The sequence below is a fragment of the Lissotriton vulgaris genome, chromosome 11 (genome assembly GCF_964263255.1).
Source record: "Lissotriton vulgaris chromosome 11, aLisVul1.2, whole genome shotgun sequence".
NCBI classification, from domain to species: Eukaryota; Metazoa; Chordata; class Amphibia; order Caudata; family Salamandridae; genus Lissotriton; species Lissotriton vulgaris.
This window is the reverse complement of record NC_141699.1, coordinates 198,042,498-198,064,227: the sequence shown is the minus strand read 5'-3', so window position 1 is coordinate 198,064,227 and position 21,730 is coordinate 198,042,498. Positions and strand designations below refer to the sequence as shown.

General features: G+C 49.6%; 1 protein-coding gene across 2 annotated transcripts in view; it reads right to left on the bottom strand.

The window, feature by feature from the left end:
• The window catches only part of ACACB (acetyl-CoA carboxylase beta), a 1,895,698-nt gene that overhangs the window by 891,450 nt on the left and 982,518 nt on the right, over positions 1-21,730 (bottom strand). For both annotated transcript variants that reach the window (XM_086943101.1, XM_086943102.1), the window contains one exon: positions 20,920-21,042. In XM_086943101.1, coding sequence (XP_086799227.1) covers positions 20,920-21,042 — 123 coding nt within the window. The remainder of the gene's footprint in view (positions 1-20,919; positions 21,043-21,730) is intronic.

Sequence of the window (21,730 nt, the reverse complement as noted above, 5' to 3'; positions counted from 1 at the left end):
TCAGGTGGGCCCTGCAACAGGTAAATAATCTATTTGCCCCAGTTTATCTTGTAGCCTTCGTGCTTTCCGTAGTTCTCCCAACACCTGGAAGAGGGTAGGAATCGTGGATGAGGGATCGGTGACATACAGGAGGACATCATCTGCATACAGCGAGATGCGTTCTTCCCTCCTGTGTGCTGTGAACCCCGTGACCCTCAGGTGGGCTCTTAACTGGCACGCTAGTGGTTCTAGAGTCAACGCAAAGAGTATCAGGGACAGTGGACACCCATGTCTAGTGCCTCTTTCTACAGCAAACTCCTTTGACATCTCCCCGTTAACCCTCACTGTCGCCATTGGTGACCTATAGTATGAGTTACTTACCTTCGGTAACAATGTATCTGGTAGAGACGTTGCCTAGCCACAGATTCCTTAACTTAGAATATCCCCAGGCGTCACACTGGATCTGGAATTTATTTTGCAGCAGCACCTGACGTCGTCCACGTACGGGACGTCAGCGAGGTCATACAAGTCCCTCCCGGCATGCTGATGTCAGTTTTCTTCGGAGAAACTTTTCAGTGGCACAACATGGAGCCACCAACAAAAACTGTGAAAGTATGGAACAGTGTGCAAAGGATTAAAAAACGTGAATAAAGAAGGAGGGTGGTACAAGACACCATCATAAAAGACAGAATTAGACACTGTCTACATATAAGTGAAAATGGTCTGAGAAAGAACCCCGCAAAGCGAAACCAAGACCCTTCCCCAGGTGCAAAAAGGGAAGAATATCTCAACAGACAGAAATCGACTTTTATTACCATGTAGAACTGGCCGTCCAGCAAGAACGGAGCACAGAAAGAACAACAGTCCACTGTAGGAAGGTATGAAAAGACTGGCACTTCCCCTATAGTAATAGAGGTCTAAAACTGAGCTCAAGAGAGCCCCAAAGACGACTATAGAGGAGACAAGAGCCCTGAGTCAATAGAGAAGGCAGGAGGGAGGGAAGTCAGCAGGAGAAGAAAATAAGAAAAAGATTAACCTCCTGAAGAAGGTAAATCAAAAGACACCATTTTACAGGAAAGAAGCCCCTTGGAGGAAGTCAGCTGTATATGGCAATTCTCAAAGGGGTGCAACAATGTGAGCACCTGTGAGAGAAAAACCAATGGCAACTGAAAGAGGCGGGTGGAGAACCCCCTTGGCAAGGTCCTCGCAGAAAGGGGAGGATGGGTGGGCATTAAGGAATCTGCGGCTAGACAACATCTCTACCAAATACATTGTTACCGAAGGTAAGTAACTCGTACATCTGATAGAGACATCTAGCTGCAGATTCCTTAACTTAGAATAGATACCACAGCCTTACCCCAATTGGGAGGTGGGTCTGCGGCAGTACAACAGAAAGTGCCCAAGCACTGAGCCGGCAACAGAGTGACGGACAATGGGGGAGGCTGTGGCGGGACAGCCAGACAGCAACCCAATTAGCTCGAAAAAGCAAAAGATAACGGGATGCAAGACATCCCAAGAATGCCAGAATGATGCTACACCATACCCGTATAAGCATGAGATGTAGAAACGGCACCAGCCATATACCAGAACAAAAGAGAGAGAGAGAGGAAGAAGGACCACTCTCAGCTTAATGGACACCAACCAAAGGTTGAGGAAAACCTGAAGACTTGCAACCAGAGCCTGCCAGGCTAGCCCACGGAAGGAAGGCCGGAGAGGCTACAGCCAGGAACCAAAGGAGCAAGAGGTAGAAACTGAGCAATGTTTTAGAAGTGCAGGCGGAAACAAGGAACATATCAAGTGCACACCCAGTCACCGGCGAATGGTAACAATCTGAAGCACGCTAATGCGGGCCACCACTGAAACATGCACAGAGCAGACAGCCAGGGAGAAAACAAGGTGGCGTAGCTAAAATAAGCATAGGACTGCCAGACCAGCCAGCTTGAAGACTAAGGTGAGAACTAACTCACAAAATACAGATATGCAGGGTGTATACCCTAGGACAGTGTTTCCCAAACTGTGGTCCGCGGACCCCCAGGGGTCCCTGACACATTCCCGGGGGGTCCGCAGGCAGCAGTCTTCAAAGCACTGCAAAGTATCTTTTATAATGTATAATTAGCTGTTTGTTTTCAAAGAACAATTAAAGTGTCGAGATAACGCCAGTGATTAATGTCCCTGCTGGAGAGAGATGAGAGTTTTGGCCAGTGGCAGCTTTGACTTATCTAATGTAGCACAGAGGGTTAATATGCCTACTGCAAAGAAAGTGTACCATGCATTTAAAATAAAGTATTTTATATGCATAGGTCAGTGGGTTACTGCTTTTGTCACAGAGATTCTTTTGTTACTGTGCAGTTCATAAGTGACAATCGTAATCTAGCACAGTGACCTATAGACTGTCATCAAACAGCTGGAGCAGAAGTGGCGGAGAGTGTGGTTATCCTCCTTGGCTTAACAACACACTCGGCCACTTCAGAAACACAGGGCTGCACCATATTTACAAGAATATGGTGCAGCCCTGCGTTTCCTCTGCGCAGGCGCTACACTTAACAGCAAAAGATTGTTTATGTACAGGAAGGTCCCCCTTCCTGCACATCAACAATCTTGAAATGTTGTTTTGTCACTTCTATGTGTGCTGCTTAATGCAGCACACATGGAAGTTACAAAAAGTCTTTTTTTTTTTTTTAAAGATTGTTGATGTACAGGAAGGGTCACCTTCCTGAACATGAACAATCCAAGGTGTTTTACAAAAACGAGGAGAAATAAAGTATTTCTCCTTGTTTCGCCAAGTTAAGGCCAGATTTTCCCTGGTCCTAATTTTGGCGCTGCCTCCTATTTACGCTGCCCTTGTAAATTGGGGGCAGCGTCAAAATCAATGGGTGTTGCAAGGGAAACGCCCACCGCAACACCCACTGCCCACCCCTTTCACGCTAAGCATTGTGTGAAAGGGGGGCTTGTTTACAAGGCACCGTTAAGCCACTTTAAGTGGCTTAACACTGCCATGTAAATAAGGTGAAGTCCCTATCGCCACAGGAACGTCGCAAAAAGTGATGTTCCCATAGTGATAGGGGCTTGTAAATATGACCCTTACATCCTTAGTAATGTGAGTATTTGTTTTGTGTGAACACTTGTGTTACCTTTTTCCGAATTACTGTTTTAACGTTTGAAATTTAAATCCTACAAATTGCTCGGGGGTCCCCGGCTTCCAGTGGTGACTCAATCGGGGTCCTCAGGAGTCAAGTTTGGGAACCACTGCCCTAGGACAACTGACATCAGAAGAGCTGCCCGCAGGCACAGCCGATATAGTATAGGATGATGCCTAATGAAAGGGCACATCCGAAGGAAGTGGCAGCAGAGGCACCAGAGTACCAAAAGGCATAGAAATGGAGGAAAGAACATCATAATTCTGGATCAAATCCTCTGACTAGGAGTAAAGTAACCCTTATCCAGAAAGAGAGATAACATTCAGTATCTGAACACACTCATTCTTTCTTTCTCTCACTTCCCCTCTTCACTCTTTCTATCTCTCTCGTCCTCTCTCTCACACTGCTTCTCGTTCTCTTTTCAAGTTATGAACCCTGCTGTCCACAGTGCAGATTAATAAATCAAGGCTAAATTCAACGCTGTCCGCAGTATAGATCCAAAGCAGAATTTAAGTTGTGACCTGTGATAAAAGTAGTGTTTGCAACAGGTGAGCAGAGCGGCCTAGGTGCACAAGGCTGCCAATTAAATGCAGTGCGAACAAACGATATTGTCCTGCATAATGATGTGATCTCTCACCTCATTCAGTCTCATCTCTGAGTCATTTTTAAGACCTGCTGGACCATATTGTAGATCTCAGCCAGCGGGCAATTACGTACCGACACCTCTTCAGTGCGAGCCTGCAAGAGGGGTGGGATGCATAAGGCAGACTGCACACGTGCGAATAACCAATATTGCCAAGTGTTATTTTAATTTGTGATTTTTGACCTCATTCAGTCACATCTCTGTCTCATTTTAAATACCATCTGTACCATAAGGTAGGCCTAAACCTACGGGCTGCACTGCCCTACAGACTCCTGTTGAGGCTGATTTTGCGGCAGGTGTGGGGTGCACTACCCTCAGTGTGCATGTGAGAAAAAGTGATGTTGCCGTCTGTAATCATGTAATCTCTCACCTCATTTAATCACATCGATCTAATTTTTTAGGACCTCCTGCACCATAGTATAGACCTCAGCCAGCAACAAGCGCTGCTCTACAGACACATATCGTTGGCTTTTAGGACACTATGGTTAGCTCCTTACTGAGTGTACATGCACACAGGCTTCGGCCACTGCATTACACGTGAACATTAAGCTTCTAGAAAACGCTCTATTCCTATGTATATAAACAGTAGCATGATATATTATTATCTAACCTTGTGTTTTCTTGTGCACTCCAACTCCTCTTTGAACCAAGTCAAGTCAAGTCAAGTCATAAAATTTGTATAGCGCACTACATACCCAGAGGGTTTCAAGGCGCTTAGGAAGGGGAGGAGGATTATTTGTCAAATATCCACGTTTTAAGCTGCTTTCTGAACGCTAGGTGATTCTGGGTGAGGCGAAGGTAAGCGGGGAGTGAGTTCCATGTTTTGGCAGCCAGGTATGAAAAGGATCTGCCTCCCATGGTGGTCTTGTTGATGCGAGGTACAGTGGCGAAGGCTTGGCTGGAAGAGCGAAGTTGGCGGGAGGGGGTGTAGAAGGACAGTCGAGAGTTGAGGCAATCTGGTCCGATGTCGTAGAGTGATTTGTGTGCGTGGGTAAGCAGTCGGAAAGTGATCCTCTTATTGACGGGTAGCCAGTGGAGGTCTTTAAGGTGACCAGAGATGTGTTCGTTGCGTGGGATGTCTAATATGAGCCTGGCTGAGGCGTTTTGGATTCGTTGTAGTTTCTTCTGGAGTTTAGCGGTGGTACCTGCGTAGAGGGTGTTTCCGTAGTCCAGTCGGCTCGTGACTAGAGCGTGGGTGACTGTTTTCCTTGTTTCGGAGGGGATCCAGCGAAATGTTTTTCTGAGCATGCGAAGGATGTTAAAGCAGGAAGAGGATACGGCGCTGACTTGTCTGTTCATTGAGAGTGAAGAATCCAGGATGACGCCAAGGTTCCGTGCGTGGTCTGTCGGGATGGGTGCTTTTCCGAGGGCTTCCGGCCACCAGGAGTCGTCCCATGCAGAGGGGGAAGTACCTAAGATGAGGACTTCTGTTTTGTCTGAGTTCAGTTTCAGACGGCTTTGTTTCATCCATTCGGCGACTTCTTGCATTCCTTCGTGTAGGTTAGTTTTGGCGGTGCTGGGGTCCTTGGTGAGAGAAAGGATCAGTTGAGTGTCATCCGCGTAAGAGATGATGTTGAGGTTGTGTTGGCGGGCGATGGCCGCGAGGGGGCTCATGTATACGTTGAAGAGGGTGGGACTGAGTGAGGATCCTTGAGGTACTCCGCAGATGATTTCAGAGGCCTCGGACTTGAATGGTGGGAGGCGGACTCTCTGGGTTCTTCCGGTGAGGAACGAGGTGATCCATTCCAGTGCTTTTCCTTGGATTCCGATGTTTCTGAGGTGTTGTAAAAGGGTGCTGTGGCAGACTGTGTCGAAGGCTGCAGAGAGGTCGAGGAGGATGAGGGCGACTGTGTCTCCATTGTCCAGTAGAGTTCGAATGTCGTCTGTTGCTGCGATGAGGGCGGTCTCAGTGCTGTGTTTGGCTCGGAAGCCAGATTGTGAGGGGTCGAGTGATTTGTTGGCTTCGAGGAAGGCGGCGAGCTGGTTGTTGACAGCTTTCTCGATGACTTTGGCCGGGAATGGAAGAAGCGAGATGGGGCGGTAGTTTTTGAGTTCGGTGGGGTCTGCTGTTGGTTTTTTCAGAAGGGCGGTGAGTTCAGCGTGTTTCCAGTCTTCTGGGAAGGTAGCGGAGTTGAAGGAGCAGTTGATGACGTCTCGGAGGTGCGGAGCTATGACGGAGTCTGCTTTGTTGAAGATGTGGTGAGGGCATGGGTCTGTGGGGGATCCAGAGTGGATGGAATTCATCAGGCGGATGGTGTCCTCAGTGGAGATTGGGTTCCAGGCGTTAAGGGTGTTTACGGGGGGAAGATGGTCAGCAGATGGTAGGGTGGGTTGGCTTCCGGGTTGGTTGTCAAAGCTGTCGTGGATGTCAGCAATCTTGTTGTGGAAAAAAGAGGCTAGGGAGTCGCAGAGGGTTTGAGAGGGGGTGATGTCGTTGGAGTTGGCCGAGGGGTTGGAAAATTCCTTGACGATGTTGAAAAGTTCCTTGCTGTTGTGGGCGTTGTTGTCAAGTCGATCCTTGAATGCTGTTTTCTTGGCTTTTCGGATCAGTTGGTGGTGAGTACGGGTGGCGCTTTTGAAGGCGTCCTTGTTGCTGGTGGATGGGTCTTTTTTCCAGGCCTTTTCAAGGGAGCGGCACAGTTTCTTGGACTTCTTGAGATCATCGTTGAACCATGAGGCCTTCTTGTTGCCAAGTTTGTGTTGACGTTTTTTCAGTGGTGCTATGGTGTCGGCGGTGTTGGATAACCAAAGGGTGAGGTTGGAGGCGGCTTCGTTGGCGTTAGAAGAGAGGGCTGGGGAGGTTCGAAGGAGCGATGTGGAGATCTGATCCGTGGTGATTTTGTTCCAGTTTCTTTGTAGAGTTGGTTGGAAGTGGATGATGGGTTTCGGCTTGTTGTAGGTGAAGTGAACGCAGCTGTGGTCAGTCCAGAGGAGATCCGTAGTGTTTCTGAAGGAGACATGGTTGCTGGAGGTGAAGATGGGGTCGAGTGTGTGACCTGCGATGTGGGTGGGGGAAGTGACCAGTTGTTTAAGTCCGAGGTTGGCGAGGTTGTCTAAGAGGGTGGCGGTGTTGCGGTCGTTGATCTTTTCAAGGTGGAAGTTGAGGTCTCCCAGAAGGATGTAGTCTTTGGAGTGGAGGGGAGCGCGTGTGGGGTGATGAAGTCCGTGATGTCTTCACTGAATTTTGCGCGGGGTCCTGGTGGTCTGTAGAGGAGGGTGCCTCTAAGAGTTGTCTTGGGGTCGATGTGGATCTGGAAGTGAAGGTGTTCGGAGTTAGCGAGGTTGGCGTCGGAGCTGGTAGAGATGCGGATGGATTTCTTATGGACGATAGCGATACCTCCTCCTGTATGGTCGGTGCGGTCCTTGCGTGTGATCTTATAGTCATCAGGGATAGCGATGGCGATGTCAGGGGCGGAGGAAGCGTTCATCCATGTTTCCGTTAGGAAGGCGACGTCAGGAGAGATGGTGTCTAGTAGGTTCCAAAGGTCAATGGCGTGCCTGTGGACCGAGCGGGTGTTGAGAAGGATGCATTGTAGGTGGTTGGGGTCGGGAATCTGTGGTGTGGTCGTAGCGGAGATGTTGTCGGTGCCGCTAAATTTGCAGGAGAAGCAGGAGAACGGTCCATGGGTGCGTCCAGGTGCTTCCTTCCAAAGAAGGAGATGGCGCCGACTCATTCTCAACTACAACAGGCTTCGACTCCAAAGTAAGAAGCGGAGTCGAAGCCGGGGAGGCAAGGTTACAGCGCCAGAACAGCGCCAACCCCGGCTCCGGACAGGCGACTACCTGCCCAGAAGGCCGAGGTGTGCTCAAAGCAAGGCTTTGAGCACCAGCAACCACCTGCGACCCAATGGGGGGCCCCACGGGACTATACGGCGCGGCAGGGGTGCTATGGGTCATAGAGGGGGACCCAGCAGGGCCGCACCCTGACTACACCATATCTCTGTCATCCCTGGAGGGTAAGGGCTTATGTGATGCCGGGGCACCCCACCAGCGAGTCCGTTGGGGACCCGGTAAGTAGCGGAGGCCCAGAGGACGCCCCAGGGACAGGAGAGGACCCAAGGGAGGGCAGCAGCTCTGCGGCATAGGACTTCATTTGGGTCCGAGTCGCTCCCGTGCCCAGATAGGGCAATAGGGTAGGGGTGACTGCCAGGGGCGCACTTCCGGGAACCAGTGCCCCCGACAACAGATGAAAGTGAGGTCGAGGACCTTGGTGACATGCGCCGCGACTTACCAATAAGGGGTGAACTATGTCCCCGGGACCCACAGGGCAATCACAGGCGCAACTGGTAACCAGAGGGGCCTGCCGACGATGAGGAGGCCGGAGGACCAGACGACTCCGACCGGGACAGGCGAGCCGAAATAAGCTTCATCCGGCGCTCCTGCCTGGACTTCAGCTTGAGGTGTTGGCAGGCGTCTCAATCCGTCGAGTCGTGGTGTTCGTTCAAACACCACATACAGATAGGATGTGGGTCCGTCACAGACTTTTGCCGCAAACAGGAAGTGCAAGTTTTAAAGCCCGAAGGCATCGCACACTGTTTCAGACGAGAAGCGTCAAAAGAGGCCTGAAAACAGGCCAGAGGAAAAGCTTACCCAGGATCCGCATTGCACGTGGAAAAGAAGGAAACTGACATCAGCTCGCCGGGATGGACTTATATGACCTCGCTGACGTCACGTACATGGACGACGTCAGGGCAGGGTCGTGTGGTGCCGTCCCCCGGCGTGCAGAGGTGCTGCTGCATAAACAATTCCGGATCCAGTCTGATGCCTGGGGATATTCTAAGTTAAGGAATCTGCGGCTAGATGTCTCTATCAGATAAGCAGCTTAATCCACTCCATGAATTTGTGGCCAAACCCGAACGTCCTAAATGTCTGCCACATGAAAAGCCAGTGGACAGCATCAAAGGCCTTTTCTGCGTCTAATGAAAGCAAAATATGTGATCCTGTTCTGTCTTGGACCATACTTAGCCAGTTTGTCAAACGCCTCAGAATAAACCTTGTCGCCCTCCCTGGCATGAATCCCGACTGGTCTTCGTGCATAAGGGAGGTAACCACTGGGGTCAATCTGTTCGCTAATATGGAAGCTAGGACCTTCACTTCTATGTTAAGGAGTGAAATCGGCTGGTATGCCCCACACTCGTCTGCCGGTCTCCCGGGTATAAACTCCTCTCCCCAGAAAGTCGCAACGTGACCCTCTAAGATGTGTCTCCTGAATGAGTACTATGTCCGGTTTCCGCCTCTTTAGGTATCTAGCAACCAGGACTCTTTTTATTTGGTTTCCCAACCCATTAACATTCAAGGTCAGTACTGTGTAACCCTTCTCAGCCATCCTTCATGGGGTCGTCCCTGCCATGTCTGTGTTGAATGCAAGATCTCGCTGCAGTGTTCATGTCTTGGTGTGTGTTTGCGTACTGCTCTATGTCATGTTTAGCCTCCTGGTGTCCTTCCTTTGTGTCCCCCCTCTGAACCTTACCCCACCTAACTCCCCCATCCCCACTCTCTCCCACTTCCCACGCACTTTCCCCAAAATATCAACATGAAAACTGTGATGTACGATTAGCCTGAGGTCTGTGTCCCCCCATTACCCTACAACAAACTTATTTAAATAATAGGAAAAAGATGTCCGCAGGGCTATAGGATCGGGTTCAGAGCCACCCCCAACCTAGATTAGCTAAGTCTCTACAAGCACCTAGTACTCTCTTACTGTCCCTTCGGCATCCGACATGCCCTGGATTTTCCGCTGTTTTAACTCCTGTCTGGCGATGCATGTCTCCGTAACCCTTCAAGTTCACCTTCTACCTCCAGCATCTCTTGTCGGTTGATTTCCTTCAGTAGTGGGTGGTCACTGTCTGATTCCCCTGAGCGCTCCAGCATCGGCAGGTACAGCGTGGTTTGTCTCTTGGTTCGTCCTCCAATTCGTGTCTTCTCTCTTGACTCTCAATTCGAATCATCTTCAGAGTCGAAGTCTTGCTCCTTCCACTCAATCATTGCTTTAAACCTTTTGGGCGTGCTGGCTTGAGATCAAGGCCCCTGTTCCAGGCGGCGCCTAATCTTGGCTCTTATAACTTTGGGCCTCACTACTGTCTCCCGAGTCCTGCTCTGGGAGTACCTTTGTTCTGTATTGTGCCCTTTGGGATGCCTCTCTTCAATCCACGACCATGTCTCCTCTGGTGTCTGGAAATAGAAGGTCTTGGCTTGATTACTTTAAGCTTGGCCGGGAAGAGCAGCATGTATTGAATTTGAAAGCTTCTTAGTTTTTCTTTTACTGACTCAAAGGTTTTTCTCTGTTTCTGGACTTCCCTGGAGTAGTCCGGGATCACCGTAATTTTGTATTTCCCATCCGGACTTCACCCAGGCGTCGCATCTCTCGTAGTATTAAGTCTCTGTGCTGATAGTTTAAGAATCGGGCTATAACTGGCCTGGGGGGTCCCCCCACCAGAGGCAGGCGGCAGGCATCCTATGTGCCTGTTCGATCACAAACCAGGTGGAGAATTGTGCGTTTGTGAGGGTGTCTTTAAGCCATGTGAAGAGGTATGCTCCCATGTCTGCACCTTCGATTCCCTCCAGGAAGCCTATAAAGCACAGTTTATTTCTTCTTGCATGATTTTCGGCGTAGTCCACCTTCCATTGTCTTTTTTAGGGAAGCCTTTAGCTTGGAAACTTCTCCCTTCATCTCATGCGTTATATCTTCCGTTTCCAAAATACGCAGTTCCGCTTGTGTCACTCTTTCTGCCACATTTCAGAGGTCCTGTCTTAGCAGTGTCACATCTGTGCGGACCTCAGCTATCCTGCCCTCCAGAACATCAGTTGATGCTTGTACTGCTTCAGGAGGGCTGCATTGTCTGTCATGGAAACAGAATCGCCCTTCGTTTCAGGCGGTGGAGTCACCACTTTGGTGTTTCTATCCGTCTTTCCCGGTCTTTGGGGCTTGTGATCCTTCTCCTTGGCCATAGTTGGCCCCTTTTCTCTGACTTGGTTTTGGGATATTCCAGGGGTGTCAGCCCGTTCGACCAGCACTTCCTCACACCCAAGTGTTCAGCCCCAGCTAGGCCTTTACCTTCTGAGGTCTTTTGCCATTGCGTAGCACTGTTTAATTGCTCCTGATGTGCTCAGTGAGGTTTACTATCACGTTGGTGGTTCCTCTGCCACTCCAACAGAAGCAGACTGTGCCTCTACCTGCAGCCGCTCCCCTCTCACCCGTGTCTCTGCCCCGCCACCTCTAGGTTAGCTCGGTTAGCTGTTAAGCCGACCAAGGGGCTTACATCTGGGGTCTCTGTGCCGGTCTGATCTGCCGATATGCTCGATTGCCCGCTGGCATCGCCGCACCTCTCCCCCAAGTAGCAAGTCTTATTTCCAACACTAAAATTCTCTCTTCAACTTGCCGCTCCTCAGGTCCGTTTTCAGGCACTGCGCAGTACACTCTCCTATGGTGCCTTCGGCTACCCCCTTGCACTCTCCAAGGCCCAGTGGCAAGTGCGCAGCTGATCGCCGCCAAATCTCCTCACAACCGTGGCAGCTTTGGGTTTCCGCCCTCCTTCCTAGTCTTGGACCCTAGGTTTGCCTACTAAGTGTCCTCTCGCAATTCAATCTCCTCCCGGTGTCCTCTCAGTGTTCCCTAGGTATGGTTCTGAGCTCACCTGGGTCTCCCAGCAGTGTTCAGTTGCCCTTCTTTAGCTTCTCCCCCTCATGATCCCAGGCCACAATAAGATCCGTCCCACTCAAAAGGGTGTAGCTCTGGCTCTCTCTTGCCCGGGGGGGTGGGAGAGAATTCCCTCTTTGACCTGCCACTCGTTGGGAGCGTAGCTCAAGCTCTTCTCGGTGTTCTCTCCTGAGGCCGGCTTCCCTTCCCCCTTTGTTGGCAACACTGGGGCCCTGTGATACGTGCGTGGCCGGCCAACACAAAATTCCCTCCGCTTCAGGTCTCGGGCACCAGGTTTGCGGAGTAATTACCACCGCAGGGCGCCAGCCTCCCGCAGTTCAATCATTCTCTCGGTGCTTGGCCAGGGTCAAGGCCCAGCACCCCCAGCCCGCTTCTCGCCATAAGTGTGTCCTCACAGGGAGGTGTCATACTTCCTCCTTACATCAGAGTGTTCAGTTGCTCCTCCTATGCCACTTTACCTCGGCTGCAATCTGGGTTATCGGGCATGTCGTCTTCGAAAAGGGCCTGTGGAGGAGGAAATCATCCCGCGTCCGTCTAGAGCCTCTGCGATGCCACAGGGCTCCCCGTGCCTCTGGTCGCCCTCTTGCTGCACTCGGCTCCCCTGCTCAGGCTACAGCGTTGTTCCTCCGCTGGGCGGGAGCGTCTGCCACACAGCTTGGGCCGTCCGCTACTTCATGGGCGCCTCCTCAGGTGCAGTCACTATTTTCACCCTGTTCCACTCTCCACCGCGCTTGGCCTGCCTTTGGCGCGCAGTGGCGCGCCCGCTGCGCGCCCGCAGTGGCTAGCTGAATTTAAATGCGAGCTCTCCCAACAACTAGAGCACTGCCCGCCCCACCCGGAAGTACCTGGCTCTGTCTTCCCCGCCCTCCGCGCAATGGTGAAACCACTGTGTCGGACCGAGGCAGGAAGACTAGAAATCAAGCGCAGGTAAGATGTCAGATGCACCCAAGCCCCTCACACGTTTTTTAAAAACAGAAACAGTACCCCAGAAGTTAAAAGGATTCCAAGTTAAAAGAGGTAGCTGCTAACTGCGCGTACCACAAACTGACTCAGGAACACTGCCACTGTCCCTCGATCAGCAGTACGGCCGCAGAGGCAGGCTGAAATTAAATGCGAGCTCTCCCAACAACTAGAGCGCTGCCCGCCCCAGCCGGAAGTGCCTGGCTCTGTCTTCCCCGCTCTCCGCACAACGGTGAAACCACCGCGTCGGACCGAGGCAGGAAGACCAGAAATTGAGCGCAGGTAAGATGTCAGATGCACCCAAGCCCTTCACACGTTTTTAAAAAAAAAGAGAAACAGTACCCCAGAAGTTAAAAGGATTCCACGTTAAAAGAGGTAGCTGCTAACTGCGCCATACCACAAACACACTCAGGAACACTGCCTCTATCCGCCATGCGCTATCAGTGCAGAAAGCATGCAATAATAAAAGCAAGACGTTCCATAAACACAGGAAAAACACTGTGGCTGCCATTTTTAATGGTGCGAAAATGTGTAACCACTGATAACCACAGTTTCTTTTAAGGTATTGAAATCACTCGAAAACACTGGAAAAAAACACCAGAATTTACCAAAAATAGAAACTGAAAACAGGAAAGCCTAACTTTATATAAAGTTTACAAGTCAATCAGAAGTTTAGATTTTTTCAAGATGTTCCAGGAGCTGATTGTCGGTAGTCTATTACCTAGACTCAGAAACCGGAATCTTTTATATATCTTAGAACCACTTCAAAGGCATCCAAGGAAATCCAAATGGATACATTGATATGACCATTTTTCCAACTCTCTGTGCGAGAGAGGGCAGTAGAGAGCCGTAAGCCGGAGAGCCAGTCCACCATCTCACGAAGCGGAGAGCAGCAGCAAGCACCGCGCTTTACCGTAGCCACGCCACGCCAAGCTCCGAAACCCCCCCCCACTGGAGGAGGAGGAGGTGGGAAGGAGTCCGGGGAGTGCGGCGAGCGGCGGCGGACAAACCAGTGAGCCCGTGAGCTCCTGTGAGCCCCGGTGAGTCGTGAAAGCCGCAAAGGGTCGCGGAGGTCCGAGAGTAGTGCCCAGAGGACTGCCATTGCCCGGTTGCAGCCCCGGGCCCACGGCGGCCCATCTGCTCTGCTATCACCCGCGGATCGGCATGGCTGCTGGCGGGGGCCCGGGATCGGCCCGGAAGTGACCCAGTGAAGAACTTTATCTGCTCTCAGAGCTGTAAACTACAGCGCATAATAAGTCTTCGGCTCTAGTTTAATAATTACAGAAACAGGATCTTCTACATAAATATCAGTATTGGATTGGCTGATTAACTGATTGTAGTGGCCACAAACACTTTGGTTCAGCAGAGGGCAGCAGAGAGCTGTACGCCAGAGAAGGCGACTCAGCTGTGGATTGCAAGCCGTGGGCTGTAGTCCGAAGGCGGCGGGTTTTAAGGCAGAGTGTATGCTCAGTCGTGTCCTAGCCCGTCCAAGTCCTGGACAGGATCAGCCGCAGGCCCGGAGGGTCGGAGCGGTGAGGCTACTGGAGGATTTCTTTGCACCGTTGCTGGTAACTCTGACGTGCTATTCCTGGGCGGTCGCAGGCCTATCACCTGGTGGCTTGTGGTGGCTTGTGGTGCCTGCAGCTCTTGTTTCATCAGTCTTGTGCCGCCACAGTTCCCAGAGGGCACCAGGAGGGCACCAAGGAGCTGTAACACTCGCGGAATTGCAATGGAGACTTCTAAACCGCTTAGGAAACTGCCCAAGAGAAAGGGCACAGTCTTACGTGTCGTCTCCCCGGAGGCCAACCAGCAGCAGTTGCCCGCACACCAGGTCAAATCCCCTCAAACTGGTGGCTCATTGTCGCAACTCCGGATTAGTGACTTTTTTGACACTGCTCCTCAAACAAGGTTTCAAACAGGCTCTTCCTCCACCGCAACATCCCAGCAGGATAAGGAAACAAACGCAGACACCATGGGTCAGGATAAATACTCCGATTCTAGCCCTGTTCACCTCAAAAGTTTACTTTTGGAAAATTCTCATTTATCATCGCCTAACGCTCTGGTTTTATCTGAGCACCTCCAGTTAAGTCCGCTCTCCCAGGATGTTGCAATAACGTCACAGACTACCACCACTGCTTCTCCAAGTGCATCTCCTACTGGTTTGGGGAACCAAACAGCCTTAGTCTTGGACCCAAACTCTACAACTCTTACTGCAAACACGACTACAATAAACTCGGCGGCCAAGCTACAAGTCCAAGTACAAGTTCACGGCAGAGCGCCATCTACCCCTCCAAAATATGATGACAACCACAATGAGGTAGATATGACTCCTAAGTCCACATCACAATGCACCCCAGGTTCGGATCCCCTCCAAATCACTCAGAAGGACTTTCCACCGCTAAAAAATAGCCTAAAGTTTGAAAGCTCCCTGTCATCTAAGCGATTTCTGGCCTCTTTAGAAGCTCGAATTGAGGACTCCTTTGCTCATACACCGGGCCTCAGCTCGCATCACTACTCCTCTAGTATTACGCAAGATGATCAAGAACTACCTGTGTGTTGTCTCCCAGGGATCTATAAATTCTATTTCGGTCTCGCTGACATCACTCCACATACAGCAAGATGCAATTGCTACAGCTATGCTTTGGCAATCTCAGAAAATGGAACTGCAGGTTGACCTAATTCAAACTTTGGCCTCAACACTGTCTGACCTGGGCTCCAGATTAAGCTTTCTTGAAAGGTCTGCAGGGCTACATGATAAAACGAACATCTGTCCCTGCTCTCCAAAAATGAATAAACTTTCCGCCCTCCCAGAAATCTTGGGAGCATTATTGGACAGCGTGAAGAATAGCACCAACGGAAACGGATTAGTGAATTTCCCCTAAGAGCTCCAAAGTTCATTCTCTCTCGTGGAGTCCTTAGACGCTGAAACATTGGTTGGCTCTCCATCTGGGAGAAAGCCGACCTCCCCGTCTCTTGAATCTGACCCTAATAGCATGGTCCGTTTGTCTCAGGGGACCAGCTCAGGCAACCTCCAAGTGGGCCCGGAACGCCCCGATCTGAGCAGCCCAGCACTGACAAAATCAGCGACGCAGAGGCCCAACCTCACTAATACATCCAATACGGCTCACACTTCATCGAATCTCCCAACGAAACCTCCCTTGTCAAGGAGGGAGAGAAAGAAATTGAAAAAACAATCCAAGAAACAACGTTTAGCAAAAAGAAGAGTGGGTTTTGACGGGCCAGCAGCTCCTAGCATCTCCGATATCAAATCTAAAGGCCTTCCTTATTTTCCAATTTTCAATCTGGCTTCAAAACCCAAGACGAAAACCACCGGGACAAGCACGACTCAGGGGTGCATCAAGAATACTTTAGAAAAAACAGGACCACTGACACAGGATCCACCTGTGGGAATACCTCCGGCTTTGGGAGGGACTGAACTTCAAACTACAACGGCAACGTTCGGATCCCTGCCAAACAAAATCAACGGTACATCTTTCTATGTCTCAGGCCTTGGGAGCGTGAACAACACTGCACAGCCCAAGGCAGCTATGCAAGAAGCTCGGAGCAGCCAAATTAATGGCCAGGGCCTGGTAAATGTTTTGACAGGAGATCTTCAAACTTCACCAGAGGGAGTAGTGATGGGCTGCTCCACGTGCCATCTACCTGAGCCAACAACCAAAGTCTGCAGGGACTGGGCTATACAAATGCAGAGGCTTCACCAGCCCCAACTTAATTATGCCCCGGGAGCGCAAAATCTCCAGGAGGTGAATAATCATTCATCAGGTATCAAAAACAACAAGGGCACCCAAACGAGTCGGGGAACATATTTCTCAAACAACAGCGGTCCCATGCATAGATAGGTACATGAAAAATAAATATAGACACAATGGAGCTATATTGAGTAACGTGATATGTCCAGCCGGACAGGGATCACTAATTTTTACTATAAAATAATTCAACAAGGTAATACCTTACATTCAAAAGAGTGAGACACAAGCCTGTGCCCTCACACTTACAAATTGGCAAAGTGAAAGGATAGAAGATAGGCAGAAGGGAGAGAATTTTTAGGCAAAGAGTGAACGATTTCTGAAGATTAAGGAATGACAGAAATTCAATTACACCATTATACGCATAACACATTCGGTATACATTTAAATATATGGTGTTTCAACAAGTCGACTGCGTTTCGATCCCTTAAACTTAATACATGGGATCATCATCAGGACAATAATTAAAGCCTAAAGAGGGGGTGTGCTGGGAAGAAAAAAAATGTTATGAAAACTATCTGCAATAAAGAATGGTTTAATAAAAAAAAAGATCTGGCGTACGAGTATTGAAAACCCCAGGTGTAATACTGACACAGCACGAATCATCTAGTAAGGGCAAACTGCATTAGGGAATGCGCGGAGGTATTACATTCCTTAAATCATTCCAAGGCTGAGACTGCTTTTTCACAAAAATGATTACAGCCATCAAATGGCAAGTCCACTGAAATTGCTTGACATACACAGTAAAGCCTTCAGAAGTTATCTAGGAGTGGCACCAGAGCACCACAATTCTATCCACTGTGCAACCCAAGCTGTTGTGTCGAGGCTAGACAGTATCACACATTTTGCGGCATCTTGGCATTCTGTATGGTTTTGGCTAAAGACGCCCATAGGTCCTCAAACTACCAGCAGGATTTTACCAACTGCATCCCATAAGGCATGACTGTAGCAGTCTAGAAGGCAGCTGGCATTAAGTGACCATAATGCAAGGATACCTGGATAAAACACGCACAAGACAAATGCATGCTTAGGCTCATGGTCATGAGTCATCATGAGAAATGAGGTAGGGTTGCTCTGCTGGTGGACACCTGGACCATTAAGCTCTCAGGCATAGAGTTTTGTATAAATAAATCAGAATCGTTCAGTGCTGGTCTATGGTGATGAGCTAGCTGTCTAATAACTGGGTGACCAGAACATGGCTTTGCCCAAGTGCTTAAGATGGTGGTTGTTAAATGGTAATAAAGGTTTGGTAGGTGCCGGGCCAGGCAGGAGTACCAATGTGAAGATGTTGGCTTTCACCTCCATTGTAGGTAGCTGTAGGTCAAGGACCTCTGCAGTACACCTCATGACCATTGCAAAATAGGTACTCTCCTGAGTGGCAGGACCAGGGGAAGAAACAAGCAAAGTGTCTGAGGGAAGTGTCTAGATGACTGGCATTCTGTAGTTACACATATGAATATGAATTTTCCTCATCATACTGAGTGGGGAATGTGTTCCCTTCATCTTCGTTATTATCAGAATCTGATCCAAAGAACTGAAGCAAGGTATGAACTCAACTATGTGGTAAGGGACGCAGCCTTGGTTTAGGTCAATTTCGAAGTCGGCTTGGAGTCAGAGCCGACTATATGTATCGACTCCTCTTCTGAAGCCAGTGGCGTCAATGAGAAAGAAACAGACAGAGAGAGTGGTACTGGAATGGAAGTTGGCACCAAGACTGGTGCGGAACTAGTTGCAGGTTCAAGAGGCACAGACAGTGCCAAGGGTGAACCCGCCAACAGGTCTTCAATCCTGCGTAGAGCCAGGGGTAGTGCATTCTCTGCTGCCGCCGCCCTGCAAGTCAGAGACCTGCCGCCCAACCTTTGGCACTGAAATCGGGGAATCTATCAAAGACAATAGTTCGTGACAGTCAAAACAAGGTTTAAACCTTTTCATTTTGAGAGATGACATGTTGTCCCATGCACACTAGAAAATAACATTATTGGAGAATAAACTTCTCAAAGACGAGAATAGTAAGCTCCAGGTGTTGCTTCTATTTGGCCCCTCTCATCATTCCGGAGCAGAACAACATCAGTGTGATTTTGCACAACACCACTTAATGTAGGACAGGGACATTGCTTTTGAGCTTTCTTGATCCAGTATGACCCCCTGGAGGAATATTCAAAAGGGCAGGAATATGGGGGAGGAGCCTGGCCAGCAACCATGATGGCCGCCTGACTCCTCGGCTCCGCTCACCTCCAAACTGCTTCCCCGGTTTCCGCGACATCCTGCACGCACTCCTCGGATTACATGGCGCTGGCGGAACCGGGAAGGGAGCCTGATCCTGCCGCTGTGCTTTGAAGCCTGTTCCCGGCAGTGGAAGCGCCGCGACGCCCTCACCTCCTCCGGACTCGGCGAGGCTGGCTCGGGGTCTTTGTTCTCAGTGTGAGCCCGGCCCCGGGTGCACCGACGATCGCCTGGGACTGCTGGACGGGGCTGGTTGCCGTGTCACCGAAGCAGCTTCTCGATCCTGGAGCCCTGCCTGCCGCTCCCTCTGACCTGCGCGCCGAGGCTCCAGAAGCAACACTGTAGCAATCCCTCAGACCTGAATCGGCTCTGCCGCTACTTTGTTTCACTGCAGGGCAGGGACGGGCGCCATCTTATCGCCTGCCTTCGTCCTCCGAAGGTGACCACCCGGGACTGGATCTGGGAAAGCATTGCTGCGTGGGTGATAGAGACTATTGCCCCTGCGCCCCCCGCCCGGGCTTGCTTCATTATGAACCAGCTGGAGTTATTTGGGACTGCTGGCAAGGAAGGCTATCGACCGGCGGAGCGACACTGTGCACATCTGCTCCAACTGGGGGTCAATGCTGCGCCCTCTCTCCCCTCGGAGCCATTGCGGCTATGTGATATCCTGAGCGCCCTGTCTGCCTTGAGGGCTGACCTGCGTACCGTCGCTGGGGAATTGGGGGGTCGGATGGACGCGATACTGTCCGCGGCCCCCCTATCTGTTCGTGAAAGTCCGCAGCATCTGGCCGCTACGCCACACCCGGTGATGTATCCTCGTGGCCCCTCTGCCCCGGTCGCCGCTGAAGTGGAGACGGCGTGGGACTCCAATCCTGCAAGTGAACTGGCGGGAACACCCCGGGGTAAACACGGAATGTCTGGGACTGTTTTACGGCTGGAGAGACGGCATCGGGCGCCATTTTTTGAAGATCCCTCAATGGCGGCTAGCGGAATGCACTTCCCCTTCTTGGAGCGGTGGCGAATGTTGGGACTGGCTGCACGGGGTGATCCATCGCCTTGCGACGCTTCCTGTATCATTAACGTTTTCTCGGCGACGGACTGGATGAACGTTTGTGACCATTCTCCTATCCTGACGAGGTCTCCTCATCCCCTTATTTCATCTGCGTCGTTTTCGATCCAGTTGGACTGCGTCGCTGCATCTTATCGTAAGGGGCAAGGTTGAGGGTGTCCCCCTTCCCTTCGGAACTGTCTTCCTTGTACTGCTGGGACACTGATGGACTGCCGGTGGATTTCATAAGTTGGTACTGTATTGGTGGTGGGGTCGGGGTAAGGGTGGCCGGAATAACGTACTTTGGCGGTTTTGGACATGTTCTTACGGCCCTCCCCCGGTCTTATGTGATTTATACTCCTTCCTTTTTCTTCCTAACGGAACTCTTTCTCTAGGTGAACTGTACTCTTTCTTCTTTCATCTTTTTCCCTTTCTTTTTCTCCTTCTCAATTTCCTCTTCTCTTGCTATATTTCGGGTTATGGGGAGACAAACACTCTGCTAGGGGGTGGGGGGTAGGCCGTAGCCTCCGCATGTGTGTAGGGTGGGGGGGTAAATTTTAGTTCGTGTTTCTTTCTATGGCGCCTTTTTTGCTATTATATGTTTTCTTCTTTTTCTCTTGGCCCGTGTTAGGCATATTGGGGGATGGGTGATAGCGTGGTATTGGTTGGGATGTTGCGTCCTCTTTAGGGGTGTGCATAACTTATGGCCATCCTCTGGTTGGAACCTGCATGTTGCGAACTGTGCTGATTGGTAAGGGTGTCTACTGTGAGTCCCACCTACACGGACCTAGTTTCTTTTCTCTTAAATTGTATCAGTACGGAGAAATATGACCTGCTTTTAATGGTTGCAATGAAAACTTTTAAAATTAACCTTCACTGATTCTGGGACACGGTAATGCGGTAACTACAGTGTAACCTTTTTACTGCTTGCTTCAATGAGAGATATTACTGTGTCGCCGTAACGCTGCACTGGTGCTTCACTGTTTTCGTGGCCGGCCGGCAGGTTGTAGGCCCGTATTTGTTCTGATTTGATGCACAATAAAGGTTTTCAAAAAAAAAAAAAAGGGCAGGAATATGTGGATAGAAGTTTCAATCAGAATTTAACTGTTTCTCTCACTTAGATGTTAACATAAATTCTATTTCTCCAGCAATAGCTAGAGTGCTATTCATTGTGTCCTAATGTAATGTGTCTCTAAGCCCTATTGCCTTTTAAGCAATGTATGTGCTACATTGCTGTCCCTGGGGAATTAACCCACCGTGAATAAATTGGTTCTCAAATTGTATTGCTGGCCCCGGGGACCTCAGGAACAAATGACACACAAAAGATACAGCTTTATATTCACCAACTGCAAAAGAACTGCAAGAAAAGGTTACAAAGAGAAAACTCAAATAACACATTGCTTTTTATTAATTCCCTCATCTAGAGGAACTGCATGATTTCTGACCTTACCTCAAACTTTGCATTTTTTTGATGCAGCAGTTGACAACTATAATCATAATCATACCTCATTTCCTCCAGGAAGCCTGTTCATTTGTACAAGTTGACCCTCTGTGTCCAACACCAGCTCTGTGTATGTAAGAACATCTTTTGGATACACTTCTCTAGAACCCCACAACTTATAGAGAGCCTGCAAGAAAAACAATAACACACTTGGGAAAAAAGCAATTAGATTTAGGAGGATCATACAAATAAAATGTATGTGTGAGCACAATATTCTACTCATTATTTTCAAGTATCATTCAGTAACAAACAATACAATATCAAAAATAAAATCTGTTTAACAACCTACTAACTAACCCTAGCTCCTTGGAAATACAGGAGAGCGAGTCGCTACGATATTTAGGCCTGAATATCACAAAAGATATCAATACCCTCGCCACAGTAAATATTACAGCAATCATTAAACAATGTAGAAAATTATTGCAAGCATGGTCGCACCTGCAATTATCCTTGATAGGGAGGGCTAATCTTGTGAAAATGGTCATTTTGCCTAAAATTTCTTTTCTTTTTAATACTATTCCCCTTTACTTTAACCAAACTCAAATAACCAAAATACAATCAGAAATCACCTCTTTCATTTGGAATAAAAAACTACCTAGAATAGCTTGGAAAAAGCTTAGACGGCGTTGGAAGAGGGGAGGAATAGCCGCACCAGATTTAAAATTATACTTGTGGGCTTTTCAGCTATCTCACATACGAATGCTTCTAAATAAACCTGCTGATTATGGGATAGGATTAATGTTTTCGGCAATGCTAAATGGGGAAGGCCTCAGTCAGACGGGATTTTTATTTAAATTCGGCAACCAGAAGTTCTT